Here is a 12,698-nt window from a genome sequence, read left to right as displayed (position 1 = left end):
AAGCTTACCTGTAGTGTACACCTGCGTCATAAAGCACAACAAATCAGACACCTGCAGGCCCACCACATGGCGAGGCAGGGGCAGGGCAGCAATCACCCGTCATCCTCCTTGCCCACAGATCCTCCCCTTCCAGGTCCCCACTTTCAGGAATATGATTAAAAACATTTGTTTACTTATTATTAAGGTATGATTGACAAATAAAAATTGCATTTATGGTGTACAATGTGAGGTTGAGCTAACGGACTTCTCACTTGGCATACTTCCCATTTTTTTGTTGTGTACAACTTTTAAAAATTCATTTAAAAACATTTCTTCCTTAACTATTCCATAGAATTCACTAGGGAAGCTTCTTGGGTCTGGCACGTTCTGTTTGGGAAGCCTATTAATGATCAATTCAACTTCTTTAACAGAAATAGTATTGTTCAGCACTGGGCTCAGTGGCTCACACCTGTAATCCTAGCACTTTGGGAGGCCAAGGCCAGTGAATCACTTGAGGTCAGGAGTTCAAGACCAGCCTGGCTAATGTGAAATCCTGTCTCTACCAAAGATATAAAAAAATTAGCTGGGCATGGTGGCAGGTGACTATAATCCCAGCTAACTCAGGAGGGTGAGGCAGGAGAATTGCTGGAACCACAGGAGGAGCAGGTTGCAGGGAGCTGAGATGACATCATTGCTCTCCAGCCTGGACAACACAGTGGGACTCTGTCTCAAAAAAAAAAAAAAAAAAGAAAAGAAAAGAAATAGTATGGTTCAGGTTTTCTTCTTCCTCTTAAGTTAGTCTTGGTAAGTTGGTAAGTTATGTCTTTTGGGGTGTTTGTCCACTTTCTCTGAAGTATATGAAATGTATTGGTGTGAGGTTCTTCATAAATATCCCTTTTTATCCTCCCCACATGGGTAGAATCTTCAGTGATGGCCCTTTCTCCCTCCTGATATTGATAATTTGTGCTTTCTCTTTTTTTCTCTTAGTTGGTCGTGCTAGCAGGCAATCAACTTTATTCACTTTTTGAAAGAGGTTTGTTTTCTCTTTTACCAATCTCCATTCTCACAAGATGAAGTTTAAAAAGACTTGGCACACCCTGCTTGATAGGAAACACTCAATAAGAATTCTGTATTTCAAAGCAACATCTAGCTGTAGCATTTCTGACTAACACCAGGGCAACAGTACCCAAAGAGTCTGAGGGGTCCCAGGACCCGACTCCATCCCAAAATGTGGAGCTGGGTGTGCTGCCTGAGGCTGGCATTGTGAGGCTCCCTCAGACCTCACCACAGGGCAGGGATGCTCTCACTGCTGGCCAGCCTGCCTCTGATGAGTCTCCTTGGTCCCTCTGTAGCACAATCCCCAGAGAGTCCCATCCTGGGACTGCGTTGGGAAGCAGGGGTGCATCAGGCACGTGGGAGCTCTCTGCCTTGCCTCCCTCATCCAGCAGCCACACACCCGTGAATCACTCGGCAATGGCTGGGACAGAGGGGAGCCCTACCCCTGGGATAGCAAAGGGAAGCAATGGCAGGATCCAGCTAAATCCTCCTGAGTTAGCTGGGATTATAGTCACCTGCCACTGCACGCAGCTAATTTTTTATCTTTTTGGTAGAGACAAGATTTCGAATTAGCCAGGCTGGTCTCGAACTCCTGACCTCAAGTGATTCACCTTGAGGGCAGTGGTGGCCTCAGAAGGCTTGGGGTTAACAGAGAGGCACTCCTGGCTGAGCCTAGCTCAGGCCTGAAACCCGTGGCTGCTCAGCATGTGTCTGCTGGGTGATCCACGTGATGGACAGATGGGCGGCAAGCAGAGAGGCCCACAAAGACAGATAGTGAGAGCAGTCCACACACAAAAATAGCCCAGACTGTCAACAGCACAAACCCCAGACAGCAGGCTGAGCTCAAGGCCCATGCTGGCTGCATGGCCCTGGGATTTCTCCTTGTATCCCTGAGCCTCAGTTTCCCCATCTGTAAATCGATGGCAGCTGCTGTGGGAATTACCTGAGGCCACAGGCCACTCAGCCAATGGTACTATGTGGGTGTTTAAACCATCACAAAGAACAGTGGTCATTTTAACATTTATTATTTAGCTAGATTGGCACTTTTGAACACTGTCTGGATTTTAAAACAAACAACTAAACAATTTCCTGACCAAATGAACCAGGTAAATATTTCCTCCTCTGCAGGGCACTAATTAGCTGATTCCAAGAGTCTGCACTCGGCCCTACCCTTAGCAACATCTGCTGCATGTAATGCAGAAATTCACCAATTAGGATGCTGGTGTGGGACTAGAAGGCCTTGATTGGCAACGATGGTGCTTATTCAAAATTAATAAACCAAGGTGACCCCTCAAATTCATGAGCCTTTCACAGAGTCGTCTGTAGGACTCTTCCTGGCCAGGCATATGGGGCTTGGCAGTTTGGGGCTCGGTGGCAGGACCCTGGGCAGTAAAGCCCTAAGGAAACTGGAAACAGGCGGGACAAGAGTGCACCCCCTGCAGGCCCCAGCCACAGGCAGCGCTGCCCAGCAGAAGAGGACCAGGACCCTGCTATCATTTCTGAAAGCCAGAGACACATGTCGGGTCCCCAAGAAGGGAATAAAGTGAAGGCATGGTGGACGCCTACCTTGTCCAGCTCTGGCTTTAAGAGCCCCATCTGGTGTCTGAGGCTCAGAGCAATCCTAGGAGTTTAAGAATCTCCCAGAGAGGAAGGAGTGTGCTTTAGTCTGTTCCTGCTGCTATAACAAAATACCTGAGGCTGGGTAATTTATAAGTAATAGAGATTTATGTCTCACAGTTCTAGAGGCTGAGAAGTCCAAGATCAAGCTGCTTTCTGCTCTTCAGAGGGTGCCTCATTGCTGCATTTTCATGTGGGGGAAGGACAAACAGCTCCCTCATACCTCTTTCTTTTATAGGGGCATTAATTCCATTTTTGAAGGTACTGCCCATTAAAGGCTCCACCTCTCAATGTGATCACACTGGCAATTACATTTCAACATATACCAATCAACAATTACGTTTCAACATATAAATTTGTGGGGGACACCCTCAGACCATACCAGATAGGTTCAAACCTAGGCCTCCATGATCTGGGTACCTTCTGCTGCTTCTGGGATGCTTTGGGGGGCCCTGAATGAAATGGGGATGGCAAGGACCTTTGCCAAGAGGAGAAACCCAGGGAAGCAGAGCTGGGCCCACAGGTCTAGGCCCGGAGGCTGGAGGAGTGAAGGAGTAGGAGAAAGCCCCCAGGAAGGATACCCAGAGGGTGGAAGGGAAACTGAGGCAGGAGCCCAATGGTACCATGACACATCCTGGCAAAGCCTGCTCAGGCCCCTTGAGGTCTCAGCCAAAGGGACCACACCTCTCCTCCCCGACCTGCACCTGCCACCTCCCTGCTGGCAGTCATGTAGCTCCCAGGAGCAGGCAGGATGGGAGAGGTGGCAGGGGGTGCATTTCTCCTAGAGAAGCATCACATTCTGCAATTTTAAAATAATTCTGACTCAAAACGATTAGCCTGCATTGAGTTTTTATGAAAGAATCCGACAAATCCAGATTGTGGGAGAAAATGGATGCAGAGCTCTCCACAGGGAAGACCAAAAAAAAAAAAAAACCACGTGGAAGTACTGCTGTATATTAAAAGGATCTAAAAGACACGGCAAACATGTAAACCTTCATCACTGACTGGATCCTGGATTTTAAAATAAGGCCAGAAATGACACTAATGGAGCAACCAAGGAAAGCCGAATAAGGATGGTCTATATATTCTCATGTTAACATTAAATTTCTCTTGCTTTCTTCCTTCCCTCCCTTTTTCCATTCCTCTTCCCTTCCCTGCCTTCCCTTCCTCCCTGCCTCCCATTCTTCTTTCCTTCCTTCTGAGATGGGATCTCGTTCTGTAGCCTTGAACTTGTGACCTCAAGCAATCCTCCCAAAGCACCGGGACTACAGGTATCAGTGACCTCACCTTGCTCATGTTAAATTTCTTGAGCATGCATTCAAATTGCAATTTTGTAGAAGAATTTCCTTGTTCTAAGGTGATGCTGTCTTGATTCCTGTGGCTTATTCTTGAATGGCTTAGCAAATGTAATGAGTAAATGTTCCAAATTGTTAAAAATTGATGGATTTTTTAAATAGATGAAGAGTACACCATTCTTTATGAAGTTTTTCCAAGTAAAAAGATTGCAGACCTCTCTAGGTGCCCAGAGATAATGGCGGCCACCTAAATCCAATCCTGTCCTTGGTAAAAGCCAATATGGACCAAGCAGGAGAGCCAATAACACCACCCATGCCCATGCCTCCAGCATGAGTAGGAGACAGGGCACGCACTCGTCTAACTGGTGTGGGCGAGGAAACGCACCCTAAACTTCAGAACTGGCTCCAGGGCCTACGAAGGCATTGGTGGGGGTGAGGCCTCAGGCAGAGGCACTGTGGGAAAGAGAAGAGGGGTGCTGGGGCCAAGAACTAAGAAAAAAAGAAAGTCCTTTACCCAGGTGTGGTGGCAGGTGCTTGTGGTCTCAGCTACTCTGGAGGGTGAGGTGGGAGGATCACTTGAGCTCAGGAGTTGGAGGCTGCAGTGAGCTGTGATCATTCCACTGCACTATGGCCTGGGTGACAGAGCGAGACCCTGTCTCTAAATAAAAACAAGAAGAAGAAAGTCTCACTCCACATGGGGAAACAGAGCACGCCTGGGGGTGGGTGTCAGAGCACTGGTGGCTGGGGAACTGAAAGGAGACAGAAAGCATTCAAGCCCAGAGGTGGCTGTCTCAGAAAGGCCCTGCTTCTAGGGGCCAGGCACGTGGCCTAGAGGTAGAGGCAGGCTTCGGAGGCTTGCTGGTAACAGAGAGTAAGTAGCAAGCCTGGACATTCAGGGACCTACAGAAGCAAAAGTGAATTGTAGACTCAGAAAACACAACCACTCCGGCCTCCCAAAGGACAAGGAAAATGGTACACTTCATTACACCAACAGAAGAGGGCAGTCTTACACTAAGAAACCTACTATGGTCCCTACGCCCCTAGCTCCTGCCTACAGCCAATCTGCCATTACCAGTAGTACAGGCAAACAAAGACATTTCTAAGTTAACAGATAATATCCATACAAAGCCAGTATAAGGAGGCGACACTAATCTTTCGAAGGAACCCCCAAGTTACATGGGGAAAAATGACACACAACTCCTCAACTTGAATGACCTAATGCTATGGTCTGGAAATTTATGTCCCCCAGAATTATACATTGAAATGTAGTCCCCAATGTGATAGCATTTGAAGAGGGGCCTTTGGGAGGTGATTAGGTCTCGAGGAGAGAGCCCCCATCAATGATTCACGCCCTCACGAAAGAGGCTCCAGAGATTTCCCTGGCCCCTTCCTCCATGTGAGGACATGGCAGAAGAGAGGAGTCATCTGTGAACCAGGAAGCAGCCCTCACCACCTACCCTGATCTTGTACCTCCAGCCTCCAGAACTGTGAAAAATAGTTCTGTTGTTTGTAAAACATCCAGTTTCTGATATTTTGTTAGAGCAGCCTGAACAGATGAAGACGTGCTAAGAAAAATTCAGACACATGAAGAAAATCTCTAAATTACACATTTAAAACTCCACAGACGTGGACCCCAATAAAAAAGGTACATGTGAAATTAGAGTTGCTTGAACTCATGAAAGAAAATGAGGAAAAGACAATCATCTCAGAAATGAAGACTGAATTAGAAGATCTCTTAGGGAGAATAGATTTGACTAAAAGCTTAGTAGTGTTCATTAAGGAAATGAATGAAAACAACCACAAAACAAAAGTAAAATTCATAGAGAAAGCAATCTAGAAGATGGATGAAAAACAGATCTAGCACAAACATGTTACTGGCATCCCTGAAGAAAAAAAAGCAAAATAATGGTACATAATTAACATTTAACACTACAATATAAGAAAATGTTTTAGAAATAAAAGAACACTTAAATCTGCATATTCAGAGTCCCCCATGTACCTGAGATCAATTTCAAGACAATGCCTAGCAAAATGATTAGACATTAAAAATAAAGAAAAAAAATTCTTTGGAGCTCCAGAAAAGCAATCAAGTCACTTACAAAGGAAAGAAAAGTATGTTTATATCAGACATCTTGTCAACAACATACAAGCAATACAACCCATAACAACATTTTTATTTTTATTTATTTATTTATTTATTTTGAGATGGAGTTTCACTCTTGTTACCCAGGCTGGAGTGCAACCTTGGCTCACTGCAACCTCCGGCTCCTGGGTTCAGGCAATTCTCCTGCCTCAGCCTCCTGAGTAGCTGGGATTACAGGCACACGTCACCATGCCCAGCTAATTTTTTTTATATTTTTAGTAGAGACAGGCTTTCACCATGTTGACCAGGATGGTCTGGATCTTTTGACCTCATGATCCATCTGCCTCGGCCTCCCAAAGTGCTGGGATTACAGGCTTGAGCCACCGCGCCCGGCCCCCATAACAACATTTTTAAAAATTTAAGGAAAGAAAGTAAGAGATAAGGATTTCATAAGCAGCCAATCTATCCTTCTTCTTCTTTTTTTTTTTTTGAGATGGAGTCTCACTCTGTCCCAGGCTGGGGTGCAGTGGCATGATCTCGACTCACTGCAACCTCCGCCTCCTGGGTTCAAATGATTCTCTGCCTCAGCCTGCTGAGTAGCTGGGATTACAGGTGCTCACCACCACGCCTGGCTAATTTTTGTATTTTAAGTAGAAACCGGGTTTCACCAGGTTGGTCAGGTTGGTCTCGAACTTCTGACCTCGTGATCTACCCACTTCAGCCTCTGAAAGTGCTGGGATTACAGGCATGAGACACTGCACCCAGGCTCACGAGTCTTTCTTAAGGAATCATCAGAAGCTAAGCTTTGTCTAGTCAAAAGATGACTGGGAAAACTTTGGCAAAAACAAATATTAGTAATCAGAATCCAACATCACTGTGCTGGGCATGAACTCTACCTCTTGGTATTCAGACCTTTGGGACTGGGTGGGAACTTTGACTTTCTTCTAACCGATAGACTATGGTAAAGATGATAGCCTATCACTGCTGGGATTACATCATATATGTTAATTATACTGTGTTATGTTTTGTCATGTTATGCCTCTCTAGAGACTCTTTGCTGCTTGATAAAGTAAGCAGTCATGCTGGGGAAGCCCATGGGACAAGGAACTGTGGGTGGTCCCTAGGACCTGGGGGTCCTCTAGAAGTTGAGGTTGGCCTCTAGCCAACTTCTAGCCAAAAATTTAAGCTCTAAATATAACTACAAAGAACTAAATGCTACCAACAACCCCATGAATGGATGAACAAATCCTTCCCTAGTTGAGTCTCTACATGAAAACCTAGTCCTAGCCAATGCCAGCAGTACTCAGCTAAGCCATGCCCAGGCTCCTGATCCACAGAAATGATAAGCTAATAAGCATGTGTTGCTTCAAGCCGCTAGGTAAATGATAACTTATTACACGGAAAGAGATAACTAATACAATGATATTAAAACATACTACAGGCCAGGCACGGAATCCCAGCACTTTGGGAGGCCAAGGTGGTAGGATCACTTGAGGCCAGGAGTTTGAGACCAGCCTGGCCAACATGGTGAAACCCCATCTCTACCAAAAATATACAACTTAACTGGGTGTGGTGGCGCGTGCCTGCAATCCCCAGCTACTCTGGAGGCTGAGGCAGGAGAATTGTCTGAACCCAGGAGGCGGAGGTTGCGGTGAGCCGAGATCGTGCCATTGCACTCCAGCCTGGGTAACAAGAGCAAAACTCCGTCTCAAAAAAAAAAAAAAAAAGCTATTTGAATTTGTAGATGACAGAATAACTAAGAGATAAAACTGACAACAGGCCACATGCGGTGGCTCATGCCTGTAATCCCAACACTTTGGGAGCCTGAGGTGGTGGATCACCTGAGGTCAGGAGTTTGAGAACAGCCCGGCCAACATGGTAAAAACCCGTCTCTACTAAAAATACAAAAATTAGCCCAGCGTGATGGCGGGCACCTGTAATCTCTTAGTTACTTGGGAAGCTGAGACACAAGAATCACTTGAACCTGGGAGGTGGAGGTTGTGGTAAGCTGAGATCACGCTACTGTGCTCTAGCCTGGGTGACAGAGTGAGATTCTGTCTCAAAAAAAGAGAAGACTAACAATAAAAATTCAGGTAAGACAGAAAGATATAAAATAACATACACAAAACAGTAGCCAATTCAAAGATATAATTGAAGAAGAAACGATTTATAATAGCAACACACAAGGTAAAATACTCATGAATAAACTTAAGAAAATGAAAAACGTATATGAGAAAAACTTCAAAATACTCGGAGAAGTAGTGTTGAACAAACAGAAAGATATATCTTGGTTTTGGATAAGATGACTCAACTTCATAAAGATGCCAATTATCCTTAAGTTTATAGGTCTAATATAAACTTAATATGATCTCCTTCCCCACCAAATACCAGCAACATGCTGAAATAGCTAGGAAACCCTTGCAGTAAAAACCAGTGGAAGGAACTTACCCATCAGATATTAAAACACAAGGAGAGTTGAGCTCGATCTCTCTCCTCTATTGCAATAGTTTTGAATAAAGTCCTCTTTGCCTTTATTATTATTATTATTATTATTTTGAGACGGAGTCTCACTCTCTCGCCCAGGCTGGAGTGTAGTGACACAATCTCAGCTCACTGCAACCTCCGTCTTCTGGGTTCAAGTGATTCTCATACCTCAGCCTCCCAAGTAGCTGGGATTACAGGTGCATGCCACCATACCTGGCTAACTTTTTATATTTTTGGGGAAAGACAGGATTTCACCATGTTGGCCAGGCTGGTTTCAAACTCCTGATCTCAAGTGATCTGCCCACCTAAGCTTCCCAAAGTGCTGAGATTATAGGCATGAGCCACTGTGCCAGGCCCTCCTTGCCTTTAAATATGTTCTCTCTCTCTCTCTCTCTCACCAGCGTGTGAACAGATGGAATAGACAGACCTGTGAAACAGACTAGAAAGCCAGAAACAGGCCCAGGGCTTAGATGTTTAGTATAGGATGAAGGTGCATTTCAGATCACTGGAGAAAAGATGACCTTTTAAATAAACAAAATTGGGAGAGTGGTAGATATTTAGAAAAAGATTAAACTGGATCCACAGACTAAGTGCAAAACTAAACAAATATTAGAAAACACAGATGATTGCTTTATAATTGGGCTGGGAAAAGTCTAACTATGATTCCAAATCTATGTGAGAAGATGTCCAATTTCACTTATAATAATAGAAACATAAATTTAAAATACACTGAAATACTGTTTCTCAGCTCTCAGACTGGCGAGGCTGTGAGGGAAACAGACACTGTGATACATTGGTGGTAGGAATGCAAAACGGTGCCACCTCTTGACAGGGAATCTGGACAAAATAAATCCACATTCACTCCTACTTCTAGAAATTTGTTCTAAATATACACCTTTGCAAATATTAACAATATAGGTGCAAGGTTATCCATTACTTCATTATTTTAAATTAAAAAAGGCTTGGAAAAAAACAAAATGTTCATCCACATAACTTAATCTGAATAAACAATAGTAGTACAGCCACAGAACAATACTATGTGAATGTAACAAGAATGAGGCAGGTCTCCATGAACTGGTAAGAGGTTATTTTCAGGACATATTTTTAATGGAAGAAAAACAGGGAGCTGCATGTGAAAGGACGAAAAACGGGGAGCTAACTTTGGTGATCATGTTTAAAAGACTTGTTTTGCAGAAAGAGACACAGGAAGGATAAACCAGAAAATATTTTAAATGGCTACCAGTGGTATGGGAACAAGGAGCAAGACACAGGGGTGGGACTGAGACCTCTAAGGATAGCTTTTAAATAGTTTTGACCTTTAAACCATGTGTTTTACATATTCAAAAAAATAAAATTACATCCTAAAGTCTAAAGGAAAGAAGTTGCAGACTGATGCAAATAGAAACACACGAAGCTAACAGTGTATCCAATTGATAACATAATCGCACAGCCCTCTGCCTGCACACCCATGGAAATCCCGAGGCTGACCTAGTAGGTTTTGGTTGGCCTTGATTTGGATGTAGTAATTCTGAAACTATTTCAGGGTGCATTGTAGGGCTAAATGATTCAACATAGTCATGTTTTGGGGGACAAGGTTTTCACCACAGGAGAAAGGGAATGGTAATATTAATTTTTACCAAAAAGAAAGACGCCTTGACTGGGTCCACTGACAAGGCCTACCCACATCGCTGATCTCTAAACTCGGGTCCCACGGAAGGAGCCAAGGTCCCTTGGAGAAATGGCTGATTCTGGATCTGGGTACAGGTACAAGTGAGAGCTGGAACCACCTCAGAGATTGACCGGGACATGGCAGGAGGGCAAAGACCCTGGTCTGAAAAGGGCCAGGTGACAGGCAGGACCCCAGTCTGGAGGCCTGCGGGCTCCTCTTTGCCAGTCCTGCCCTGCCCTCCGCAGCTTGTCCCTCTTTCGCCTGCCCTCCCTCTGCTGCCAGGGGCAACCTTTCAACTCCCAACCTCCAACCTCTGCCCAGGGCATCCAGACCCCCCACCAACTGGGCTCCAGCTCCGTCCCTCCTGCCCTCAGGGACCTCATCCTTGCGGCTCCCCCAGGCTACTCGTCCATCATAGCACAGGCAGGGCTCCCAGCTCAGGGCAGCCTCCCTGACCAGGCAAAGGTTCAGACGCACCCTGGTCTCCCTCTGTCCCAGTCATCCTCTGCATGTTCCTTCCCAGCACCCATTCTCCGCCCTGTCCTTGCTTTTCTTTGATTCCGTGTTTGGTGTCCCTGTCACACACCAGCTAGTGAGCACTTACGGGGGCAGACAGCACACAGTAGGCGCTCGGTGAATGCGCTGTGCTGGTGAGTGGACAACCCCAGTCCCCCTCTCCTGGTCGCCTGGCACAGTGGCTGCAGTATGGCTGTTGGAGCCAGTCCTACCAGAGGTGCGACCCCAGCGTTGCCACTCCATGGTCCCACCTCAGTTTCTCCAGTGGCCTGGCAGGCAGAGCTTCCCAGGACTCTTCTCAGGCTCCCGGGACTCAGCAGAACTTCTGTCTCCCCCACAGCCCCAGGAGGCAGGAGGTAGGGGCTGGGATGAGCTCCTCCATCACCCCAACTTGCCAGGTCTGTCTTTCCCACATTGTTTCCCACCCCCACGCATGGGGCGGCGTTGGCAGCAACCTTCCCCAAGCCCCCACCAAGCATTGCTTTCCCAATCTAAATACAAAGAGTGGACCAGCTGGTCCCTTGGTCAATGCGTGAGGGACACACCCAGGGCTCCCAGCAGACCCCACCCTTCCGCAGGCCCTCTGATACTAGCATTGCTCCTTTCCTCAAATCCGATCCTATCCTGAAGGGCGACAGCACCCTCTTCCCCCAGGCGCAAGGTCCTTTCCCTTCTGCACCTGCATAGCAGGTGTGCCTTGACGTCCCCATTTCATAGACGGGGAAACTGAGGTCCGGTGCGGGTGGAGGTTTTGGGCCAGGCTGGCTTTTCCTGCCACTCCAGTGGATCAGAGAAGCTTGCTCCTTGCTCCCAGTGGAGGGGCTTGGGCGCGCTGCAGAGCCCGGTCTCCCGCCAGGTGGCGGGGGGTGTGCCCTTAGCCGGTCCCCTCTCCGTCACCCATGCACCTCCCGTCCCGGGAGCAGCGCAGACCCCGCCCCTGCTGACCCCAGCGCACGCTCCCGCGCTGCGCGCAACCTCCCACCGCCCGCCGACCCCGCCGACCCCGCCGCGCGGACCGCACACTCACGTGCCCCGCGGCCCCCGGTCCCGCGGGCCGGCCACACGCACTGTCACCGCGCGCGCACCTGTGCTCCGGGTCAGGCCCACGCGTGCCCGCCAACGTCCTGGACACCTGCCGTCCCCGCCGCCCCGCACCCACGCCGCGAACTCGCCCGCACCCCGCGCCCGGCGCCCCGCGGCCGCCCACAGCCCTACCCAGCGCCCGCGAGCCCACGCCCTTGCCCGCAGCGCCAGGTGTACCCCGGCCGCGCCACCACTCACCGGCTCCCGGCGCGCCCGAACCCCGGGCCCGGCCCATGGGCAGCGCCCGCTGCGAGCCTCGGCGCCACGGACCCAGGGCGCCGCCCGCCGCCGCCGCCGCCACCCGCCCGGCTCCCTGCACAGCCCGCACGAGCGCCTGGCGGCGGCCACAGAACAACACGGCGCGGCGCCCCCTGGTGGCCGCTCGGGGAGCGCGGAGCGGGCGGAGAGCGGGGTGGAGCTGCGGGAGCCCAGGCACACCACGCCTAGGCTTCGGAGTCTCCGCCAAGTGTCCCGCGCTGCGTTCAGGCCTCCGCCGCGGCTCCCCACCTGACCCTGGGACCCAGACCCAAGGGCCAGGACCGCCTGCTCAGGCTGTCAGACGCTGCCCTCCAGAGCGCGGACCATGGTCGACTCTGCGCCCAAGCTGCCCCGGCCGACCCCTCACCTGATGAGTCTCTGGCGCCCCGAAACCCGGTTCACCCTCTGTCCTCAAGGCTGGGCCCGGACCTGTCCTCTGGGCTGGGTCCTCTTACCATGGCCACCGAACTCTAGGTTGCCTGTGAACCCTGAGTGGGACATCCCCGGGTGGGCATCCATCAGGGAATGGGGAAACTGCACCCCCACACCTTCTCGGCATTCTCCCGTGGCCCACAGAAAGGGTGGACTCCACTCTGAAGACACCGGGGTGCTGGGAGGATGGCGATGGGTGATTTCATTTTTGGAAAGGGAGGGGGGG

General features: G+C 48.8%; 1 protein-coding gene across 5 annotated transcripts in view; it reads right to left on the bottom strand.

Annotated features, from left to right (window-relative positions):
- The window catches only part of RASGEF1C (RasGEF domain family member 1C), a 107,716-nt gene extending 95,586 nt beyond the window's left edge, over positions 1-12,130 (bottom strand). For 4 of the 5 annotated variants that reach the window (XM_035290732.3, XM_035290731.3, XM_078365806.1 and 1 more), the window contains exon 1: positions 11,981-12,130. Coding sequence is in view for 3 of the 5 variants with exons in the window: in XM_035290731.3 (XP_035146622.1) it covers positions 11,981-12,017 (37 nt within the window). In the remaining 2 variants the exon portion in view is untranslated. Of the gene's footprint in view, positions 1-10,950; positions 11,199-11,980 lie in introns of those variants that run through there. The other variant, XM_035290730.3, reaches the window with a different exon arrangement.
- Between the last annotated feature and the right edge of the window lie 568 nt (positions 12,131-12,698).

This window comes from Callithrix jacchus, chromosome 2 (assembly GCF_049354715.1).
Source record: "Callithrix jacchus isolate 240 chromosome 2, calJac240_pri, whole genome shotgun sequence".
Classification (NCBI taxonomy): Eukaryota; Metazoa; Chordata; class Mammalia; order Primates; family Cebidae; genus Callithrix; species Callithrix jacchus.
This window is presented reverse-complemented; position numbering and strand designations above follow the sequence as displayed.